The sequence below is a fragment of the Festucalex cinctus genome, chromosome 10 (assembly GCF_051991245.1).
Source record: "Festucalex cinctus isolate MCC-2025b chromosome 10, RoL_Fcin_1.0, whole genome shotgun sequence".
In the NCBI taxonomy this organism is placed as follows: domain Eukaryota; kingdom Metazoa; phylum Chordata; class Actinopteri; order Syngnathiformes; family Syngnathidae; genus Festucalex; species Festucalex cinctus.
The window spans coordinates 24,483,794-24,506,054 of NC_135420.1; the positions used below are offsets into that span (position 1 = coordinate 24,483,794).

General features: G+C 39.5%; 2 protein-coding genes across 14 annotated transcripts in view; one reads left to right on the forward strand and one right to left on the reverse strand.

Annotated features, from left to right (window-relative positions):
- Window positions 1-21: 21 nt before the first annotated feature.
- The window catches only part of tnni3k (TNNI3 interacting kinase), a 39,729-nt gene continuing 17,489 nt past the window's right edge, over window positions 22-22,261 (reverse strand). For 3 of the 12 annotated variants that reach the window (XM_077534269.1, XM_077534271.1, XM_077534261.1), the window contains 7 exons: window positions 14,658-14,843; window positions 12,949-13,330; window positions 11,519-11,662; window positions 11,284-11,431; window positions 5,023-5,138; window positions 186-260; window positions 22-94 (listed from right to left, as the gene is read on the reverse strand). The gene's annotated coding sequence lies outside the window, so the exon portion shown is untranslated. Of the gene's footprint in view, window positions 95-185; window positions 261-5,022; window positions 5,139-7,630; window positions 7,809-9,854; window positions 10,603-11,283; window positions 11,432-11,478; window positions 11,663-12,948; window positions 13,331-14,657; window positions 14,844-22,261 lie in introns of those variants that run through there. The other 9 variants (XM_077534266.1, XM_077534264.1, XM_077534267.1 and 6 more) reach the window with 9 other exon arrangements.
- erich3 (glutamate-rich 3) lies at window positions 7,637-22,020 on the forward strand. Of its 2 annotated transcripts, none has more exons than XM_077534241.1 (14): window positions 7,637-7,875; window positions 8,932-9,025; window positions 10,472-10,597; window positions 10,696-10,767; window positions 11,308-11,433; window positions 11,523-11,669; window positions 12,888-13,109; window positions 13,232-13,412; window positions 14,663-14,849; window positions 15,871-16,019; window positions 16,100-16,255; window positions 16,805-17,101; window positions 17,991-18,128; window positions 18,220-22,020. In XM_077534241.1, the coding sequence occupies exons 1-14, from the start codon at window positions 7,856-7,858 to the stop codon at window positions 21,234-21,236; spliced, it is 4,932 nt and encodes a 1,643-aa protein (XP_077390367.1). In that variant the 5' UTR covers window positions 7,637-7,855; the 3' UTR covers window positions 21,237-22,020. The 2 variants fall into 2 exon arrangements, with proteins under 2 accessions (XP_077390367.1, XP_077390368.1); XM_077534242.1 differs by having other exon boundaries at window positions 16,808-17,101.

A 22,261-nucleotide genomic window follows, 5' to 3' on the forward strand; every position in this document is an offset into this window, starting at 1 on the left:
GAACTTTGGCCTCCCTTTTCCAGCGCATGTCTGTTGCTTTCTTCTTCTTCTTCTTTCTTCTTCTTCTTCGTCGTCGTCCTCCCGCAAACGAATCCTTCCCGAGGGAGGATCACAATTCATATTTCACATTTCATAATATGTCAGCTTATGCCACAAGCCCGCCCACCCAGCGATTCCCTGCCTACCTGTGTGGTTTCCTTGCAAGAGTGCAAAGAAGAGAAAATACAAGGATAATAATAAAATACCGCAGGGATGAGTTGCTGGAAGGACAAAAAAAAACAACAACAAAAAAAACTTCAGTGCATGTTTTTGAACATTTTTGTGGTGAGGTATATATGACATTTTATTTTGTGTATTTATTTGGTGTGAATAAGATTCTTTTTTTTTTTTATATGTGAGATTTTATTGAGAGAGTGCAAAAGATTTTGTTTGGCGTGAGAGTTTTTGTGGATGTGTGCATGTGTGGAAGGTGTATGTATGAGTTTTCAGTGGCAGTGAAAAGGTGTGGGTTTTTCTTGTGTATGAGGGTTTTTGTGTGAGTGAATGTTTTTTTGTAGTTGATGTCGAGAGAGAGAGATTTTGTGTGTTTTGTAGTTACAACAGTTTTGTGGCTTCATGTGAGAGATTTTCATTTTGTGAGAGGCATATTTTGTATGAATAAGTTTTCGAGTGAGCATTGAATTTTTTTTGGTGCTTGCAAAAATGTTTGGTGAGTGCAAAAAATTTTTTTTGCGTGAGAGTTATTTAGGAATTAGGTTTCATAGGTGCATGAGTGTGTGAAAGTTTTTTGCTGACTGTGGAGGATTTAACTACAGTCAGTGTAATTCAAACTCGCTCGCTCTCTCACTCGCAAGCACATACGCTAAAAAATATCATACAAAATCATACAAAAACCTTTCACAGCCATCAGAGAACTATAAAATAACCCCCCAAACACATGAAAAACAGCAGCGGCTTTATGTGAAGGACTTTCATTTTGTGAGTTTTTTGTTTTTCTACGAATAAGAGTTTTTGAGTGGTCAGTGAATTTTTTGGTGCAGGCAGAGTTTTGTGAGTGTGAGTTTTTCCTCTGAGGGCAGTTTTCTTTTTTTTAAAGAGATAAACATGAGATCTTTTGTCCAATTGTGTGAGAGGTCTTTATTTCTGTGAATAAGAGGGGTCAAGTGTGATGTGGTATTTGTGAGAATGTCTTCTTAGGTGAGTTTCAGTGATTTTCATTTATGTGAGAGTTATTTTGGAGAGAGTGTTTTTGAAAAGCTTGTTGGGTTTCGCGTTTTCTGTTTTGTTGGTTAAGTGAGAGTTGTTTTGTTTTTTTTGGAGTGTGAGAACTGAAAAAAAAAACAAAAAAAAAAAAAAACCTCTCAGCCCCACTAAAAAAATGCAAAGTAAAAACGTACTTTAAAAGTTTTTGCGTTATGTTCTGGGGTTGGATCCCAAAAGTACAGACACAAATAAGAATTTAACACTTTTTTCGCATAACATCAAGAGGCACGGAACTAACTTGACTTGACCAGAAATGAGAAGGCATCGAGGAAAATAGGAGCCAGCTCGACAGACAAATAATCCGACAAAACACACGCTTGTCAGTTACGCTTATATAGACAGGGAAACGATCTGATTGGTTGTGGCTAGACATGAGCATGGGTAACAGGACTGACATGGAATTATCTTGATTGGCTGTTGACTCGATAAAGAGATTAAAGATTCTTGACATCACATAGCTTAAGACCAGTTGAAAATTGATGCCGGTTACATCAGTTCAAAACTAGTGATGCACGATATGAAAAATTTCAACCGATACCGATAACCGATAATTTCCTGCTTTGTATGGTCGATACCGATACCGATAACCGATATATTTGTTTGTTTGTATTTTTATATTGAATATAGCCTACATATAATCTGCAATTTGTTCATCCAGGAATGGAAAAACTGATGTTTTAGTAGCTTTTTTTTATTTTTTTTTTTAGATGCCGGTCTACAAGAGCAAGAGGCGTGATAGATGATGTAATCAGCGCAACATGGTCTATACAAGACTTAAGCAGCGCGACTTGGTGTATTGTAGGGTCCTTACGTTGAAGACAGACTTTAATAGATTTATCGGCTAAAATTTACATATCGGGCCGATGAAAAATGACGTCATAATTTCCCATATCAGCGGATATTGTATCGGTCCGATAAATATCGTGCGTCCCTATTCAAAACAGACCCTTGACCACACGGTCATGACCCAAACATAACCTTTGTATCCTGACATCACATAGCGTATTACCAGTTGAAACTAGATGCTGTTACATTAGTTCAAAGCAGACACTTGACCGCACGGTCATGACCCGAACATAACCCTGGCCCCAAATAACACACATGCAAAACACGGTCATGACATTTTTGGGCCCCTTTGGTCAACATAAAGTGTAGATGAAGTGCTACATTTATTTTTAATTTCTTGTACTGACTATGGTACAATTAGTAACCCAATCGAGTTGGTTTGGGACTCGCTAACTGTAAACAAGTAGCAAAACAAGATACGAGAAAACATGAAGTCCTTAACACATTCACTGCCAGCCCAGCAAAAATGCATTATTTGATGTCTTTTTCCGTCAATGGCAGTCAATGAGTTAAGATGAGATGTAACCAAAATTGACGGATTTTTAAGCAAAATTTGCCTTAAAAAAAGAAAAAAAGGAAAAAATGATGCTGCAATATAATCACAAAATATATTGGCACATTGTGTTTAACACATTCACTGCCAGCCCAGCAAAAATGCATTATTTGACGTCTTTTTCCGTCAATGGCAGTCAATGAGTTAAGATGAGATGTAACCAAAATTGACGGATTTTTAAGCAAAATTTGCCTTAAAAAAAGAAAAAAGGGAAAAAATGATGCTGCAATATAATCACAAAATATATTGGCACATTGTGTTTAACACATTCACTGCCAGCCCAGCAAAAATGCATTATTTGACGTCTTTTTCCGTCAATGGCAGTCAATGAGTTAAAAGATAACATATTGCGACATTTTTTTTCTCTCTCTCTCTCTTTATTGCCTTGCAGGAGGTCTCAGTCGCTCCCAACCTGCATCAGCATGAAACTACATGAGCCTTCCGTATCGGCTCATCTCAGGAGAGCTTTCGCAGTCCTAGCGTGCCTCCTGGAAGATGCGTCCCGTTCCGGCCGGCGACAATGAATGCCCTTTCCATCAGATAAGGCCTTTCCAAGCGCGCACGCTCACCGACCGAACCCTCGCTTGGGATCAAGAGGTCAAAAAGTGACAAAATCAAGTGTTTTTTTTTTTTAATCATCAAAAGGGCAGACGTAAAGACATCGTTAGCAGCTCGCGTCCATCAGAGGAGCCCGCATGTTGCCCAGATGCCAATCGGCCGCGAGTGGCATTTTGCGTGTTACGGTTGCGTTTTGCGGGATACGGAGCAGACAAAAACAATGTCGACAAAAAAAAAAAAAAAAAACTCCTACGACTACCTTGTGACATCACGTCTGGATGCTGCCATGTGCTACGTTATAAAAACACTCCTGCAGTCACCAGAGGAAGGAAGGAAAGTGTAAATAAAATGACATGGATGGATGATGAGGACTTGTTGTGATCACATGAGGGTATGTGGGCATCACAGGCAGTTTGTAATAGTTTCAACCATGCCGGTGGAATTCCGCGATCGAATACAGCAGGCGTGTCCAAACTTTTTCATTTGAGGGCCACATACAGAAAATCCGAAGGACGCAAGGGCCACGTAATGTTATGAAGAGAAATTGTGTTTAATCCTAAAAATTGTACAAATAATTGATTTGTGCTTTTGCATATTTAGAAAAATGCTACAGTATATAAACCAATTTATTATGTATTATGTAATATGGCAGTAGGGTTATAATAGTTTTGGAATTTTTCATTTCATTTCATTTATTAGTTTTCAGGGTGGTTCTGTTAGTTTTTATTAGTTTCGTTCTTTCAAAAAATGCTTAGTTTTAGTTTAGTTTGTTAGATTCAGTATTAGTTTTAGTTTTGTTAAAATAAATGTGTATTACTTGTGCGCAATATTTAAAAAATGTCATCTGAAGGTGCTTTTCTATTGGCTGCTGCTAGATGACGTCACTTCTGTGTGACACACTTTCAAATGTCATTATTCCGGTTCATATCAAAATAAATCAACTAAAAATCACGTTTCAAATCATCCCCAAAGGCTCATGCATTAAATTAATTAGCAAAGACTAAAACGAAGGACATGTTTGCTATAATTTTAGTTAGTTTTGTAAAAATAAAATGTACTGTAGTTTCAGTTAGTTTTCGTTTTTTTAAAAAGCATTTTCGTTTTAATTTTATTTCGGTAACAATATTGTTTTTTGAATTTTAGTTTTAGTTAACTAAAATAACCTTTAATGAATGGCACCTGTTTTTCGATACCCTCCCTTCTTACTTTGACCATCTCCAAACATTTTTGTTTTGTTTATTCTATTTGAACGGAGTCAAATTGCATATTTAGCATATGTCGCGGGCCACTGAAAAATGGACGACGGGCCGCAAATGGCCCCCGGGCCGTTGCTTGGACACCTCTGGAATACAGTTAACCAGCAGATACAATTGCTGTGGAAAAACTTCTCGTTAAATGAATGAATTAACTGTGGCTAGTCACGTTTTCTTGAAAGCTGAGTTCATTATTATTGACTGCACCCAAGCTTGATTACCTCCAGACCGGTTCAATCAAAATAAAAAAAATAAAAATCACCTAACTAGAATTTGTATATGTAAATGTAAAGCACTGCTACTATTTGCACATTTGATGTTTCTTGGCATTTCTTTGGATTAAAGTTCAAGGGCTGTTATTCATTTTAAAAATGGACACAGAATTTTCTCGCCAATTTTGACCGTGCCACCATTTTGAATTTCTTGACGATACTACAACACAAAACAAAACAATACATTTCCAAACACTAATGAACATTTTACATTGCATAATCGCTGCATCTGGCATAAATGTTAACACAGCATATCCAAAAAAAAGGAACATCATACCAAAAGTCGAACATGGTGCTGGTAATTAACTGGTCACGGGGCTGCTTTGCTTCGTCAGGACCTGGACGACAATCCAGCCACCAGTTTGTGACGTCAAGCTAAAACTCGCTTGGGTTCTGCAAGACAAAAGACCAAAAAAAAAAACAAAAAAAAATCTCAATATAGCTGCCATTCAGGGAGTGTGTGAGTTTTTCCCTCCAAGCAAAGCGCATTTGACCTCTGAAGCGCTCGTTAATGTGTCCCTTCCACAGACTTAATTGAAATCAGGTCGGCAGGTTAGATTACAATTGACACTCGCAGATTAGCGTGACCTTTTCTCCTTGCTGTAAATGGCGACTCATTGAATCTGAAAGGGAAGGAGTGGCTGGGGGGGGGTCTGAGTAGGGGGCTTGGGGGGCAGAAATCACAGCAGTAAAAATGGCAATGGGCTGAAAAAAGGGGCCTGATTGCGCCGGGACGGCGCAAGTGAAAAGCAGCATGCTTGGCCCCAATCAGGGCCACGAGGGGGGAAAAAAAAAAAAAAAAAAAAAAAAAAAAAAAAAAAAGTGCTCTTATCAACAAGTAATGGCCCACTTGACAATCACACAGCCACAAAACGGCTCGATTTAACGCTGATTGCAAAAACTCAACCCCCCTCCTTCCATCACTAAAACCGTCGGACCCCCATAGATCTTCCCCGTCGACAGCCGGGAATCTTGAATTTATAATCATCCCTCTTCTTTTTGGTGGCTAATTGTTATTTTAAGGCTTGCCGACTTGATTACGGTGTTTCGCGGGCCTAAAGCGAATCCGTCTCAATTTTTATTTTTAACAGCCTCAACTGCTAGTTGCCTGATGTTTAAACAGGTCTCAGTGTTCGGAAGTAACAAAAATTCATGAAATGACTCTCTCGGCATGTTTTTATAACATTGACGGCACTTATTTTTCTTTAAAGTTGTTTGAACGCACTTCGAAAAGAGTACAAATACAGATTTTGCGAGAGAGAGCGCAAGAAAGAGCAATAGATAACTCAATAAACAAATAAACAAATCCTGTTTTTTTTTCTGAATCTTACAATATACATCAATAATCATGCCCAAAGATGTATATTATAAAATGAACGTACTAGCGTTGATTTCATTAGGCATAAGAAGCAGGATTGAAGAGGACGTGAGCTTCAATAATCATCAGCAAAAACTCGGCAGCTCTTGAAATACTTCCTGTTTTCACTCTTCTTCTTTTAAATTAATACAGTGGAAACCAATAATAGTGTTACGCCACTTAGTGGTTGGACAGTTCATTACATCCGATATAAACAACCCTTAGACCAAATAAAATTAAAAAAATAAAAATAAATCTGAATTATTAGGTGATCTTTATAAATGATAAATACTATTACGCCTATGAGTATTGTTATATTAACTGTCGATATAATTGTTGGTCCCTCATACTTTATGCTACTCATTCCAAATTGATCACTAGCATTAAGCTAAAAAAAACAAAAACTTCACTATTTAAGCTATTAAATACACAAAGTGTAATTCTCTTTGTTTGACACTCAACTTCAACTGGGAGTGGCAAGAAAGTATTTATATGAATTTGGTCATGGAACGAATTAAACTGGTGAGTCAGCGATTGTACTGACATCTTAATAAGACAAGACAGTGGCATTAGCATCTCAAGAAGGAAACATGGCTCCACTCACTGGTGAAGTTTGGTACTGGAAACAAAGTGAGAAAGAGAGAAAGAGAGAAAGAGAGAAAGAAAGCGAGAGAAAGAAAGAAAGCGAGAGAAAGAAAGAAAGAAAGAAAGAAAGAAAGAAAGAAAGAAAGAAAGAATCTATTAGACAAAAACACCAAGGTTGAGATAATGCCACCATACAATTTATTTTCAGTAAATACATTCATATTCAGAATATTCATATTCTGAAGTCCTGGATTAAAATCTTAAAGTTCAATTTTACGGAATTTGTTGGAGAAGTTTTGTTTTTTGGAGGTTGTAATGTTTTAAATGTTTCACTAACAAAACTAAAGTTTTGTAATTTTCCTTATGTCCACCAGAGGGCCTCGGAGGACCTGCAATCTTACTATGTGTAATCACTCGGTCTCGTGTAGATTAATTTCTTTTTAATCTAGCTCGAAAAATGCATTGTTGTAAGAAAAAAAAAATGTGAGTCAAAAGGGACTGTCGTGGGATTTTGTCTTCTTAAATTATGTCACACATTCATGTATTTTAGTGCGTGTTTTGACATGTTTGCAAGTTAAACAGTTTTGAGCCGACCATCATCGCCAATAACTTTGAATTGTGATTGGTTATTAAAGAAACAGTCCCATTAATCATACGTTATTGTTGAAGTTACAGTACATTGGCCTGCACTGTTAATAAAAAAAATAAAATAATAAAAAATATATAAATAAATAAATAAATAAATAAATAATCCAACATCCACATGCAGGTAATGGAAGACAAGAGAAATGCTACAAATTAAAGAGACCAGACTGTTGGGTATGAATTCATAAAATGTTATGGAACAAACATTAGAATTAAGTTGTAAAAGTAGGTCAGGTGTCTAGTTTGATGCCAGCGGGCCTGTGTGCGTGCGTGCGTGCGTGCGTAAGTGGAAACCAGCCTGGTTGGCAGCATTGTCACGTGGTCTCCCATGGCAACCGCCCAGTGTCACCGCTTGCGCTCCAGGAGAAGTCAGGCAGCGACTCCGCTCGGGATCAGAAGAGAATTTGGAGCCCTGTAACAACTCGGCAGGGTTGAGTCGCCAGCCGTCTCGCGGGACGACCACGGGCCCTTGCGAGCTGGAACATTTGAGGGACTTGAAACGGACGGAGAGCCAACCGGCGCCATGAGTCACTTCAACCCCGGGTACGTGCTACTCCATTTGCTACTCTATGTTTGGGAGTCAATATTAGTGATTTTCGTTACTACCAAAAAACATCCACTTTTTTCTCTAGGTGGAAGAAGAGATATGTGTCTAAAAAAAACCTGCTAAAGAACAGGGTACCCATTCTTAACAAATAGCAGCTAGATATTGCCATTGATGAATGTTAAAAATGTTTCCATCCGTGTGCACAACATTGTTTGAATCGGTAGAGAAATGTGGAACAGCAAAATGAAGATTGGTGCGTGAACCCAACAAATGATGTGAACTGTTGGATGGTCATGCTTCAATTATAAGAGAAAGAGAAACCGGACATTAAGAGAAGCAGAGCTTGACACGAGATCACGTTAAAAGACAATCCAGGTGCACAATAGAGAGGTGGACAGGGTCAAGTGTGTCATCTCTTCAAATGCCTGCGTGTAATCGGATATCGTGGGGGGGGAAAAAAAATACAGCTAAAAGATCTAGCTTAACTCATTGACTGCCATTGACGGAAAAAGACGTCAAATAATGCATTTTTGCTGGGCTGGCAGTGAATGTGTTAAACACAATGTGCCAATATATTTTGTGATTATATTGCAGCCAACTTTTTTCATTTTTTTTTTTAAGGCAAATGTTGCTTAAAAATCCATCAATTTTGGTTACATCTCATCTTAAGTCATTGACTGCCATTGACGGAAAAAGACGTCAAATAATGCATTTTTTTGCTGGTCTGGCAGTGAATGTGTTAAACACAATGTGCCAATATATTTTGTGATTATATTGCAGCCTCCTTTTTTCATTTTTTTTTTAAGGCAAATGTTGCTTAAAAATCCATCAATTTTGGTTACATCTCATCTTAAGTCATTGACTGCCATTGACGGAAAAAGACGTCAAATAATGCATTTTTTGCTGGGCTGGCAGTGAATGTGTTTAAAAAAAAAAGTGCAACTGAACAACCAGGGATGCTCCATTACAAAAAGTTTGTTTATATTAGGCTGATGCAAAAAAATGTGCTTCACAGGATCGTTTAGCATTCGTTTTGTTTTTCTCTGCCGCAGGCTGATCGCAGCCTACAACAGCCTGACGGACAAACACCTGACTGGCTACTTCAGCAGTACTCGCATGAGGAGACGCTTGCAGAGAGCCGGGCTGGTATACATCATGAGAACACTTTTGTGTAGAAATAATTTGTTGTCACGTGGAAACCTTAGTTTACGTTATTACAACTATTTTACAATTATGGCGGTACCTTAACTCTCTTCCACGCCTACCTGTCGAAAAACGTTTGCTGACATTTTTTGTACAATTTATAACAATTTTATTCTACCTCACATTGATTGCGGGTGTAGTTCCACTGTCAACCACTAGATGGGGGTACACTTATGTTTGCTATGGTGTACATTTAAAAGAATAAGAATGAAAACAGGAAGTATTTCAAACGCAGTCTAATTTTTGTTTAGTGCTGAATGTCAAGTTTTCAACGCTCCTTTTTTATGCCTATAGCAAGCTACGGCCATCTTTTTTATGCATCTTGTAACATGACAGGTTTATTAGTTTTTTTGGTGGGTCGGTGGGTGGGGTGATGGTTATTTGCCACCACTGGGTGTAATTAACTCATTCCCTCCCAGCCATTTTGAGTGAAGCAACCCCTTTTGCTCGCGGCTGTTTTCCTGGATTTTGACTGATTTTGCAAGGTCAACAGACTATTCTATTCTATTGCTATAAAACCACGGAACCTACCAAAAGAAAGATTAGAGTCTCTTCTTTCACCAGGATAAAAAAAATATTTGTATCTGTTTCTGTTTTGCAGCAATTAGTATTAGATTATAGCTAAGTTTCATCATTATTCATATTCCTGGTGAAAACAATGGCAAAAAGAGCTTGTTGCAACATGGCCCTGGCTGATCTCTTATACTCTGTTGCCACCTTCTGGCCGTTTTTGTAATAACTGCCATTGCTTTAAAGCAACCGCTTCATGTCTGAAGCTGCATCAAAGCTTCTGTATGCTTTAGCATAAAAAACAAAACAAAAACAAAAAACAAAACATAAAACTTAATAATAATTTCACAAGTTACTTCATGTTACAAATTAGGCAGCTCCAAATTTGAAAAGAAAAAGCACTGAGCTGTCACTATTGTCTTACAAATGCAATTATGCCATGTTGTAGTGACAGAAAAATGACCAAAACAAATCAGTCACAATTTGCTTTGTTTTTTACAGTACAGTACATATTTTAGTTTTTAACTTTTTTATATTGAATTGCTATGAAATTACTGTGTCAATGACTAATAAATAAAATCACATTTAAGTTAGAGGGAAAAAATTGTGCATTTCGTTGTCAGTTTAGATATAAATTGAGATATAAAATGTGCGATTAATGTGCGATTAATCGCCAGTTAATTATTAAAGTCAAACGATTAATTACGATTAAAATTTTTAATGGACTGACACCTCTAGTATAAATGTGTTTTTTGGAGTGAAGGACAAACTCTTAAAAAATTTATAAATACATTTTTGGGTTTGAATGAGTTAAACATCTTTTGAGTTTTATTTCAGCCGTCGTGTTTTGCCGTTTTGTTTTGGTTTTTTTGCCTTTAGATCACCAGGAGTGGCCGCATCGTTCCCGACAAGGAGTACAAGCACAAGCTACTCCAGAGGGCCCACCAGAGACATGTCAGGGAGTGCCTGGCCCAGGCCATTTTCCTCAAAGTGCTGGAGATGGAGGTGGGCTGCAACACGGTGTTCCAGACACACAAAAAAAAAAAAAATTCAGACGCCGTCAGTGTCGTGCAGCATAATGAGCGATGCCAATTTGCTCGCAGCGTGTCCATCAGATGGAGATAAAAAGAAAACTGGAGGAGTTTGCCAGGAGGGAGCGAGTGCACAAGATGAAGGCGAGTCATTTGCATGTCAACTTCATTTGTAACGTGAATGCACGTTTATCGCGGGGATACGTTCCACGGGTGAAAATCCGTAATATAGACAATATAAAAAAGTATTTTAACTCTTTGACTGCCAAAAACTTTGAAAAACGATCAGTAAAATCACCACGTATATTGCCATAAACGTTAAATAACGTCAACAATTTATTTTTTATTTTTTATTTTTTTTCCTCAGTGCTACGTCTAAGTGCAGCGCCGCCTGGTCAATGGGTTGTGGAATCTAAAACACGCTAAACTTTGGCCAGGAGATGGAAGCATTGTATCTCTTTTTCGTCAATGATCAAAGCCTCTGTCATATCAAAGTTTTTCTTTGATAACGTGTGGCAGTAAAAGAGTTAAACATTGTTTTACTGCTCTCACATGCTTTCAACATATTACAGTGTCTACCATATTATTTGTAATATTGAACCATAAAAACATGGTGCGATTGTCAAGGAATATACATATAAAGGTATAAGCATGACATACCGTACCACAATCTTGATTTTGAAGGTGGCGCGCACAAAGCGAGTTGAAGAAGATGTCCAAATGACGTCGCCACGTCCACCCATGGGTGCGAGGGCTGTCCGGAAACAGCACTCGGGACCTGTGGGCGGCCATTACGGATCCTCAGAATCTGTGAGTCCAAAGAGATGCGGTATTTATAGGCAATTCCATACATACATAAGTACCGATACTAAAATGTAATAACGAGTGCGTGTACGCAGCCATGTTCGTCTCGACCCAACACGGCTCCAGGAAAGATGCAGCGGCCCGCGCGGCTGAAGCCGATCCACAGCGGCAACGATGAACGCAGCACCCGTCGCGGGGCCAACGAGGCGTTTCGTGACGAGCACCCGCCGTTCGACTGCACCGTGAGACCAAAGCCAACAATCACGTGGCTGCTTTTAAAGGGGACGTCAACCTTCAATTATTTCTTGACAATAATACGTGTGACCTCACTAGTCTCAACATGACATTCTGATTAATATTACAATTATTAGGGATGTTCGATACCACTTTTTTTTCAGTCCGATACCGATACTCAGACCCTCAGTACTCACCGATACCGACTGCCGATACCAGTAGTACATTTTGACAAATAAAACGAAAAAAATTACTAAAAGATATTTTTAAACAAATATATTTCCTTCAATTTTGACAAAAAAAAAAAACAGCACAGTCACTCTCCAATAGTCTTAACGCTCAAAATAAAACACAAAAATGCTCTTTTAATTTAAGATTCACAATTTTGAAGTATTTCCAAACCGGTGAAGTTTTGGTGAAAAATTGCTGCAAGCTAGCGCCAGCTACAGGCAAGGAGGAACTCAATTAACGTCTTCCCCCTCTGCCATCGCTCGTTTGTACTCGTCTGCGTCACGAGTACTCGAGTACTTGAAAAAAAGGCTGGTCTCGGCCCGATACCGATACCTGGTATCGGTACTCGCCCAACCCTAACAATTATGAGTTATGGTGCAAAATCCATCTTAAGGGGCAGCCATTTTGCCACTTATTGTTGTCTGAAGATGACGTCACAGTTGCCCAGGGCTCAGGCAGCGACCAATCACAGCTCACCTGCTTTCTGAAGGCGAGCTGTGATTGGTTGTTGCCTGACACCCGAGCAACTGTGATGTCATTTTCACTCGACAGCAAGTGGCAAAATGGCCGCCTTCTGATACTGATAAACACGGCTGAATTTTGCTGCATTACTCAAATTCCACTAACGGAATATGAACCAAAATATTGTATTTAGACTAGTGTGGCTGCATATGACATATTATTGTCAATTTTTGGGAGCGGTGACTTCCCCTTTAAGCAACAATTACACAAAGTGAAGACAGCATAAGAGTATCTTAGAATAGAGTAGAATTCAAACACAGTAGACGTGTTTTGCTAGTCAAAGCTGCCTGAAACAAGTTCCGCTCTGACTGACCAATCAGAAGACAGAATGAAGACATCTTTTGAGGACAAATTTGAAATCTGACTGGTGAAACAAACAACCGCATTGCTAATATTGTTGAATTTACACGGGTCAAATGCACAACACTAAACAGTCACAATGTGGTTTTTTTTTTTTTTCTCCCCCCCCCCAGATGGACAGAAAGTCCAGGAGGCACGAGCCCACCGCTTGGGATCCCCCGCCGGGCGTCTCACCTTACTACCTGCCGGTCATCAACAACTTTGTCACACCGATGCCTCCTGCCACCAAGAGGAAATCCAGGGGCCCCGGCTGCGGTCCCAGCGGCTCTCCCAGTCTCAGGGGCCGCCGACGGCTGCGCCCCGCCACCACCTCCGCCGCGATTGACGCCAACGAGGTCCAGTAGTTGTCTCTTAAAAGTGTGATAAACATATCAGGACGGGGTCAAATAATTTTTCATGTCGCTGCACGTTTTGGTATAAGCTAAGAAAGCATCAAACAAGTGTCATGTGACCACAGGAGCAGCCCCTCTTGAGGACGTCTGCGCGCCAGAGCAAAGTCCATATCACCATGGTGTATTTTGGCAAATCTGTGCATCTCTCCCATGACTCGGAGGACCTGAGGGACGAGGTCAAAGTGTTTCAGCAGCACTGCGGAGGCGAGAATCTGTGCGTGTACAAGGGCAAGCTCCGCGAGGGAGGTCAGTGATGGGAATCAAAAAGTATACACAGACTATGTGACTGTTGATTTTTCAAGTACTGTATCTGGACTTGTACTTTATTTTTTTGACCAATTTTTCATTTCTACAGAAATGTTAAATGCAAATAGAGGACTGTTAGTGATTAAAAATTCTCCCTTTCGTCTGGAAAACCCCCCCCCCACCAAAGTAAGGAGTAGGTAGACATGGGCCAATACTGGTCTTATTTTAAGGTATCAGGTACTTGAGAAGGATGTTGATGCCAGCCACCGATATTTAAGAAGGAAAACAAAATACAGCTACAGTTAGTTTGATACGTCATCAGAATGAAAGACAGGCCATTTGTTCAAAATTCCGTTATTGTGTAATTGAAATTTCAAAATCAAAAAGTACTCGTACATCTTGAGAGAAATAAAGGGGGAAAAAATTGAAATCTGCTGCCCAACTACACACACAATCTTTGCAAAACACACATTAACTCATTTGCTCCCAATAACGTGTAAATACGTTTTTTTTAATGTTCTGTGTCCTAAAGACGTATTTATACGTTTTTTGGTTTTATGCTAGAGCATACAGAAGGCTTTGATGCAGCCTCTCAACTGCAAAGAACGGTTGCAGAAATGGTAGTTATTACACAAACGGCCAGCAGGTGGCAGCAGAGCAAAGGAGATCAACAATTTTGAATAGATTTGTGAAAACTGATGAAACTTAGCTCTCTTCTAATGCTAATTGCTGCAAAACGGAAACAGATAGAAACATACTTTTTTTCCCCGATGAAAGAAGAGACTTTAATCTTTCTTTTGATAGGTTCCATGCTTTTATAGCAATAGAACACAATATTCTGTGGGCCTTGCAAAATTAGTCAAAATCCAGTAAAACAGCCGAGAGCGAACGGGACTGCTTCTGTGAAAATGGCGGCGAGTGAATGAGTTAAATTAAATGACATATGTTTAATAAACAAAACGTTCACCTAAAACACATAATTTCATCAAGATAGCTTAATGCTAACATATAATGCAAAACGCTATTGGCGGGCTAACGGAAATTAGCATACCTTCATGTTACAACAATTAAGAATCTTCAAGCAACAACACATACAAACAGAGCGATAATACTCGCAAGAAAATACTCACAGAATTGTATCAGTATCGTTGAAATTAGCCATAAATGAAGTCTAAAAATCAAGCGTCTACTTTTCACGCAGAATGTCACGTCATTTCCCCCTGACCGTCTGTCCGCCGTCCTCACCTCAGAGATGTTCCAGTTTGCGTCGAGGCGACATCGAGGTTTCCCCTTCAGCTTGACCTTCTTCCTGAACGGGCTGCAAGTGGAGCGCCTCAGTTCGTGCTGCGAGTTCAAACACAGGCGAGGCCCCCGGCTGGGCGGCAGGCACGGACACTTCGGCTTCAGCGCCGTAGAACGGGCCTCGCCGTGCTACAAGTGAGGAAGGCCGCACTTTTTCAATTTCGTCTCGATTTTGTTTTGCTTTTACATGTAAATTAGATGTCTAAAGTTTAGATTATTTAGTTAGATTTTTTAGATTTATTTATTTTTTTTATTTAATTTTATTGAAAGGGATACAAAAAAAAGAAAAAAAAAAGTATATTTTATTTTACAAAATTAAAGAAATATTTCTCAACTCAATAAATTTTATTTATAAAGCGCTTTAAGAACAGGCATTGCTGTATACAAAGTGCTGCACATAAACAAATAGTTTTGCAGTAAACAAAAATAAAGCAAACATTTTGAAGTGCGAATACAAGTTTTTTTTGTTTTTGTTTTACAAGTACATTTCAACAATTAGGTTTCCTACAGAGTTAAAGAAACGGTGAATAAAAAAATAAAAAAATAAAAAATAAAAAAAAATAAAAAAAAGTGATCATGCTTTTTTTTTTTTTTTTTTTTTTTAAACTTTAAGATGATACGTTTTTTATTTTAATTGTACCGGTAGTTTATTAATTAAAACTTACCAGGAAATGTTTGTTTTAATTAAAACTTTTTTGTTTAAATCTTCAATTTTTCAGCAGAATTTTCCCATTGTGGAAATCTAAAAAGTATTATAAATGTAGAAAAAAAAAGACTAAATAAAAAACAAATTAAAAATAAATAAAAATCAAACATCCTAATTTTTATTGTAGTTTATTTATTCCAACTTTACATTTTTTATTTAGTATTTTCCATTGAGGGATTTAACAAGTTTATATATATATATATATATATATATATATATATATATATATATATATATATTTTTTTTTTTTTTTTTTTTTACTTTTTCAGATTTAAAAAAAATAATTGTGACCTCTTAAATTTATAAATTTCTGTCTTTTTTTTTTCCATTATTTTCTAATCCCTAACCACTTTATTTCACTATTATAATCAGCCAGCCACCTGAGGGTAACCTAACTATCAAGTGGCCCATGATGAACGCATTGATCACCCTTGATCTCATGTGTTTTAGGTGCATAATAGCAATGGGGCTGGACAGGAAGCCTGCGCCTCCACCCAAGAAGGTCCAAGACGCCGGAGGAAGCCTCGAGGAGGCCAGGAGCGCATCCCACTCAGGACGTGAGAGCACCTCTGAACACCAAGAGGGCAAAAGCAGAGATGGTATGATAACGATGCTGATGAAGAAGAAGCAGGCACGTTATGTACGAGAAAGATTGACAGATGATAATCTCGCCATGCAGATTATGAAGAGGATTTTGAAGCAGACGACACCGTCGTTGTCGAGGAATCCAGTGAAAAGAAAGCTTCTTCTCCAACTAGTGGAAATGATGCGCAGACTAAAGATGATATTTCATCTGACTCTGAAGATGACAACAAGGATGGTGGATTTGCAGCAGGTTAGGGTTATTAACCCATTTGCTCCCAAAGACGTACTTATACGTTTTTATTTGATTATTATTATTTTTTTTTATGCTAGAGCATACAGAAGGCTTTGATGCAGCCTCTAAACCGAAGAGAATGCTTGAAGCAATGGTACAATGCAAGGAAGCAATGGTACAAAAACGGCCAGCAGGTGACAGCAGAGTATAAGAGATCCACCAGGGCCATGTTGCAAAAAGCTCTTTTCCCCACTGTTTTAAACAGATTTGTGAATAATGATGAAACTTAGCTATATTCTAATGCTAATTGCTGCAAAACGGAAAAGATAGAAATATACTTTTTTTTTTTTTTCTGACGCTAATCTTTCTTTTGGTAGGTTTCATGCCTTTATATCAATAGAACACAATAATCTATGGGCCTTGCAAAATCAGTCAAAATCCAGTAAAACAGCTGGGAGCGAAAGGGGTTGCGTCAGTAAAAATGGTTGGGAGTGAATGAGTTAAAGACAGATTGAAATGTCGTTCATTTTTTAAGATCCTTGAACTGTATCAACCCCTCCCGCACAGAAGAAGACGACACGAGGCCTCGTTCAAGTTCCAGCTCCTGCGAGGAGAGCGACATCGAGGTCGTCGAAGGCTCCAAAGAGGACGAGGAGGAAGCAGAAGAACCCAAGGAGATCCTCCAAGAGGAAACTGCGGATGAGAAGGGCCAAGTGAACGTAGAAGAAGCCGCAGCCACCGAGTCCAGCACAAAAGTGGACGTCTCCGACACCGGCGAGGAAGAACTGAGCCAGGAGGCATCAGGAGAGAACATAGAGGACCAAGAGGCAGAAGATGGGCGCAAGTCGGAGGAGCCGGAGAGGGGTGAGTAAATGGGAGTGTATACAGTAAACAAGCGTTTATTGTGGGGATACATTCCAGACCTAATCGCAAGAGTTGGAAATTCATCAACTATAGAGACCACACAAAAACGTTGTTTACCAAGGCTACGTGTTTTATATAATATTCATTGTGCAAAAGGGACTGCCATGAGTTCTAACCCTCAAACATCTCGTACATTGAAGCACTTGTAAGTTTGATGCTATCAATTAAATATTACATTTAATAGGCATGTACAGTATATGATAATAATACTTTTAATTTTTTTATGTGTGATTTAGAATAACTGCACTGCATGAAGCCTGCTGAAAAATGTTTTCTCTCTGAATTTATTTCTTATTCATATTGTTTTCTTTGAAACTATTTCAATTGATGATTATTATTATTGTTGTATATCATGAATGAACAATTTTAAAAATATATAATTTTTAAATATTGTCAAATATTTTCTATAATTCATTTTATTACATCTTTCTTGGCATTCTTGGCAAAGCTGCTGAACACACTAAACCAAACTAAATCCATCATGTTTCTCAATCAATTACGGACATTTATTTATATTGTAGATAATCTAACATTCTACAATATCTATGCCAGATGTCAACATTTTACTTTTTCGTCATTTATTTTCACGATTTTTTTGTGTGAATATTTTGTATATTACTGAATTCTATTTTCATGTCTGTGTGCATACTTTTGCATGCTTTGTCACTCTGATTCTGTTTGCGCCTTGCCCAATTAAAGATCCAACCTGTGAGTGCTTGTGTGTCAATTCATGCTTCCTTACTGGGTCTCTTTTCTTTTCAAACCTCCTTAAATGTCCCGTACGTGGCTGACATCGTTGCATTCGCTATGTGTCTGTGTCTTTCCCAAGCCAAATCTGTGCAGGAGAAGCTAGTTGAAGCCATCCTGCAGGAATCTCACCGCAGCTCTGAGCCAGAGCTGAGCGACACCAGTACCGAAGAGGAGGAGGTGGCATCCACAGACCAAGGCCACAAGCCGAAAAAAGACGGTATCAAATTTAATTCCTCTTTAAAACGCTGTCGAGGCTTGTTGGAAAAAAAAGAATAACCAAACGGCCTCTTTGTGTGCGTCTGCAAAAGCTGTCTTGGTGGAATCCAAATTAGAAGAAGCATCTGAGCCCAAAGATCATGCTGAAGCCGGCCAAGATGAACCCTATGAGAACTCTGACGACTCCAAAGATGAGAGTCTTACGGCAATAGAGCAGCAGGAAGTGAAGGAAGCCAAGGATGGAGCTGATTTGGAGGCGGAAATGAAGACTTTAGAGCCCCAAGACGAAGCTTCAGCCATCTCCATTGATAAGACGATTGGGGATGCCGATTCAGAGGTGAAGCCGGCCAGCGAGACACCAGAGACCAAAGAAGAAGAGACCACTGGAGGATCAGAATTAGTAGCAACACCGGAGGAGTCAAGCGGCTTGTTGGAGGCCACGGTTTCTAAAGAAGCCAATATAAAGGACGAGGGCAACAGAGTGCAAGAGGTGGATGACGCTTTAGGAGATACTGAAGCTACTCGTGAAGGGCGAGATGATCCCGTGGTAAAATGTGAGGAACATAGTAAAGAAGAAGAGGAAGAAACAAATACGCATGAGAAACCGAGTGATTCTAACGAGGGAACTGTAAAGGACGCACGTCAAACTGAGGAAAGCCACAAAACGATAGAAAACACTGCAGAAGGTGCTAAAGATGAAACACAAACCAATAAAGAAGAGGCGGTGGCATCCCTCAAAGAAGATGATGCTGATGAATCGGAGAAAACTGAGACAGACAAGGGAGAAGGTCTCAATCTGAAAAGCACAGAGGCCGCAGAAGTACACGAAGAAAAGGAAGATGAAGTTAACGAAACAAACACAGACAATAAAGACAAAAATGAAGTGAGAGGAAACGGCGAGAAGGGAACTGAAGAAAGTACAGCGATGGCAGACAAAGACGAGGCAATTCCTGCTCAAACCGAGGAAGGTGAAGATATGGAAAAAGCAACCAGTGATAACATGGAGGAAAGTAAAGATGCGCCAGATAAGGACGAAGAAGAGAAAATTGTTAACGCTGAGGATGAAGAAATTGAAGAAATCAACAAAGCATCCACGGACGATAAGGAAGAAAGTAAAGTGGTGGTAAAAGTTGATAATGAAACGGAAGAAATTGAAGGTTTGACAAACAAAAATGAAGAGAAAATTGTTATTTCTCAGATGAAGGAAGGAGAAGAACGAGACAAAGCGACCACTGAGAATAAGGAAAGAACTGAAGCAACAGAAGATGAAAACATAGCTGAAGAAAGTAAAAATGAGATAGACAAAGATGAAGAACAGAAAACCGCTGATTCTCACAGCCAAGGTGAAGAATTGAGAAAAGCAACCGATAAGGTAGAAAGTGAAGCGAGAGAGAAATACAAGAGAGAAGATGAGGGTAAAGATGTGTCAGACAAAGACGAAGAAATTGTGACTGTGCATACCGATGATGGTGAAGAAATAAAAAAGCCAACCACTGATAACCTGGATAAGAGTGAAGTGAGACACAAAGATGAGGATGAACCTGACAAACGTAAAAATGTAACGGGTAAAGACGAACACAAGGAAATCATCACTGCTGAGACGGCAATCGTAGATCAAATAGACAAATCAACCGTTGATAAAACCGAGGAAAGTGAACACAACGATGAGAACAACGCTAAAAAAAGCAAAACTACCGAAGTTGATCCTGAAGAGGAGATGATCGTCACCTCTGACACAGAAGAAACATCAAAGATTGCACAGGAAGCGGAAAACGCATCAGAAGAGCATTTGCAAAACGCGGACAAAAAAATTAACGTGATGCAAAATGTTGGTGGCTTTCAAGTAGCAAATGTAAGGCGCACAACACAAGAAACTACAGCAGACAAAGTTCTGACAATCGAAAACGGTAAAGTTGACGCTGAGAATGGGGAGATGTCCATTCAAGCAGGAAGTATCTCAAACGAGTACAACAGTGATGCCAACACATCAGAGCAAATTGAAAAAGGACGACAACCTGATGACGAGCCTGCAGAGCACACAAGTTTGGAGGGAAAGATGGAAAGAACTGGAGATTTCCATCAAGTAGACGGTGGTGCAGATGTAGAGTGTGATAAAGATGACTTTGAAACGCTACTGTTGAGAGTTGACTTAAACGAGGTTGAGAAACCCAAAGAAACACCTAAAAACCAGGCTGATCCATCATCTGTAGTTGGCGCCTCAGCTGAAAAATTCTCCAAAGATCAACAATCTTCCAAACCCCCGGGCCAGAACGTGGTCTCCAAAACAAGGTGTGGGACAGAAGAGGCTAGCAAGACCTCAGAAGAAGGCGCAAGTGTGCTTCTGCAACCCCAAACAGAGTCAAAGACTCCATCGGTCGATCAACACCCCCATGGAGAAAGTCCAGAGGCGCTGGCCAGAGCGAGCAGCACGGAGCTCGTCAACAACTGGCTAACAACACATCAAGCATCCAAGTTCTTTGAAACCTTCGTCGAACCTCTGGAGGACCTCAAAGATTCTGACGTGGGTGCCAGCAAGGAGGCCAGACAATCTTCAGAGCTTCTGAAAATGGTTGACACGTCCCATAAGGAGGTTGCACTATCCAATGGCAAAGTAGCTCAGTCCTATCCTGAGCGACATCCCATTAAAGACAACTGGGAGGCTTCCAATGAAAAAGTAGAGGATGACGCGAAACCAAACATCAAGAATGAACCAAAGCTCATAGAGAAAGACGAGAGTAAAAGGTCTCTCATTGAAGACGAGGCTGAATCAACAGGAATCAAACCTCAGACTGCCGCACAAATCGTCGAAAATGGATCCCGCTTGGATGTCGGGCCCACATCGACTGAAAAAGGCTTCCCTGGAAACGACACACATCCTGCCTATGAAAAAGACAAAGCGCGAACATCTCCAGAAGGTCAAGATGCAACTGAAGCGTCAAGTTCAGACATCGGAAACCACGTGGGTGTTGAGGACAAACCGTCCGTCAACCGGGACATGCGGCTGATGGATGACATCGGCGGCAAAAGCCGTTTGAGGGTGAACAAAATGCCTTTTGCTTCAAGTTCTTATTCTTTACTGGCATCTGCCAGAACCGGGAGTGGACATTAGACAACATGCTCGTCTACAGTTGTGCATTAGAAACATTTAATCAACTTCCTTGGGGCAAAGGTATGTTGTTGTTTTTTTTTTAAGCCGGTGCAACGGACCCCGAGGAATCACTGTACTATTTCAGTGATTCTCAAAATGTTGGGAGGGATATTTAGGTTGATGTTTACACTTTGATAAACGTTCAACAAATAAATACTTCCGATGGCATTCCAGGGAGCACAAGATATTAGCGGTGTGCTCAAGACCAAACTATCCGACGCCAAAACTTGCTCAAGACCAGAAATCACTGAAATCGAGGCAAGACCAAGACTGTAACAAGACCAGCTACCCGCGACCACCCTCATGACTTCAGATTTTGACGACCAGTGCGCAGGTCCAAGGAAACCCAATTTTTTGACAATAGCCACCAAGCATTGATCACTAATCAGAAACTCCGCGATGAGTTGTGACTACAATGTTTACAAAAGCAGATCTCTTCTCAAAGAGGCCTTGGTAGTGGAAGGTATCAAGTGCAATGGCCTCTTACCTGCAAGCAGATACTCCTGCTCTCACACACGCTCACAAATTGAATAATTCACAGTGACTGCTCTCCCAGGACTTCGCTTACCTGCGTCGTAAGCACACTTGAACGCAAAGTGCTTTCATGTTCAAGTGCAAATTTTGGCTTGACAAGACAAGAGCTAAGATGTCATCATAAATTATTTTGTGATCAAATGTTGAAAATGGTATAAACACTACCTCTATTTACTCTTAAATAGATTATTTATTGATTTGCCTTATTATCCTCCAGTGTGGATTTGCAGGGCTTCATCTTGTCAGTGGTTAGGCCAGTGATGAAATAAAGACTTTGACCAAAAAAATGCTGTGTGTGTTCTGAATCCCTTTTCACACATTTTAAACACATTTAAATAAAAAAAAAAACAAAAAAACATTTAAGCTTTCTAAAACACACTTTTTTATTCCTTAGTATGTTTCCACTCTTGCTATTGTACAAAGCTATAAAAACGATCTGTCTCTTCTTCTTG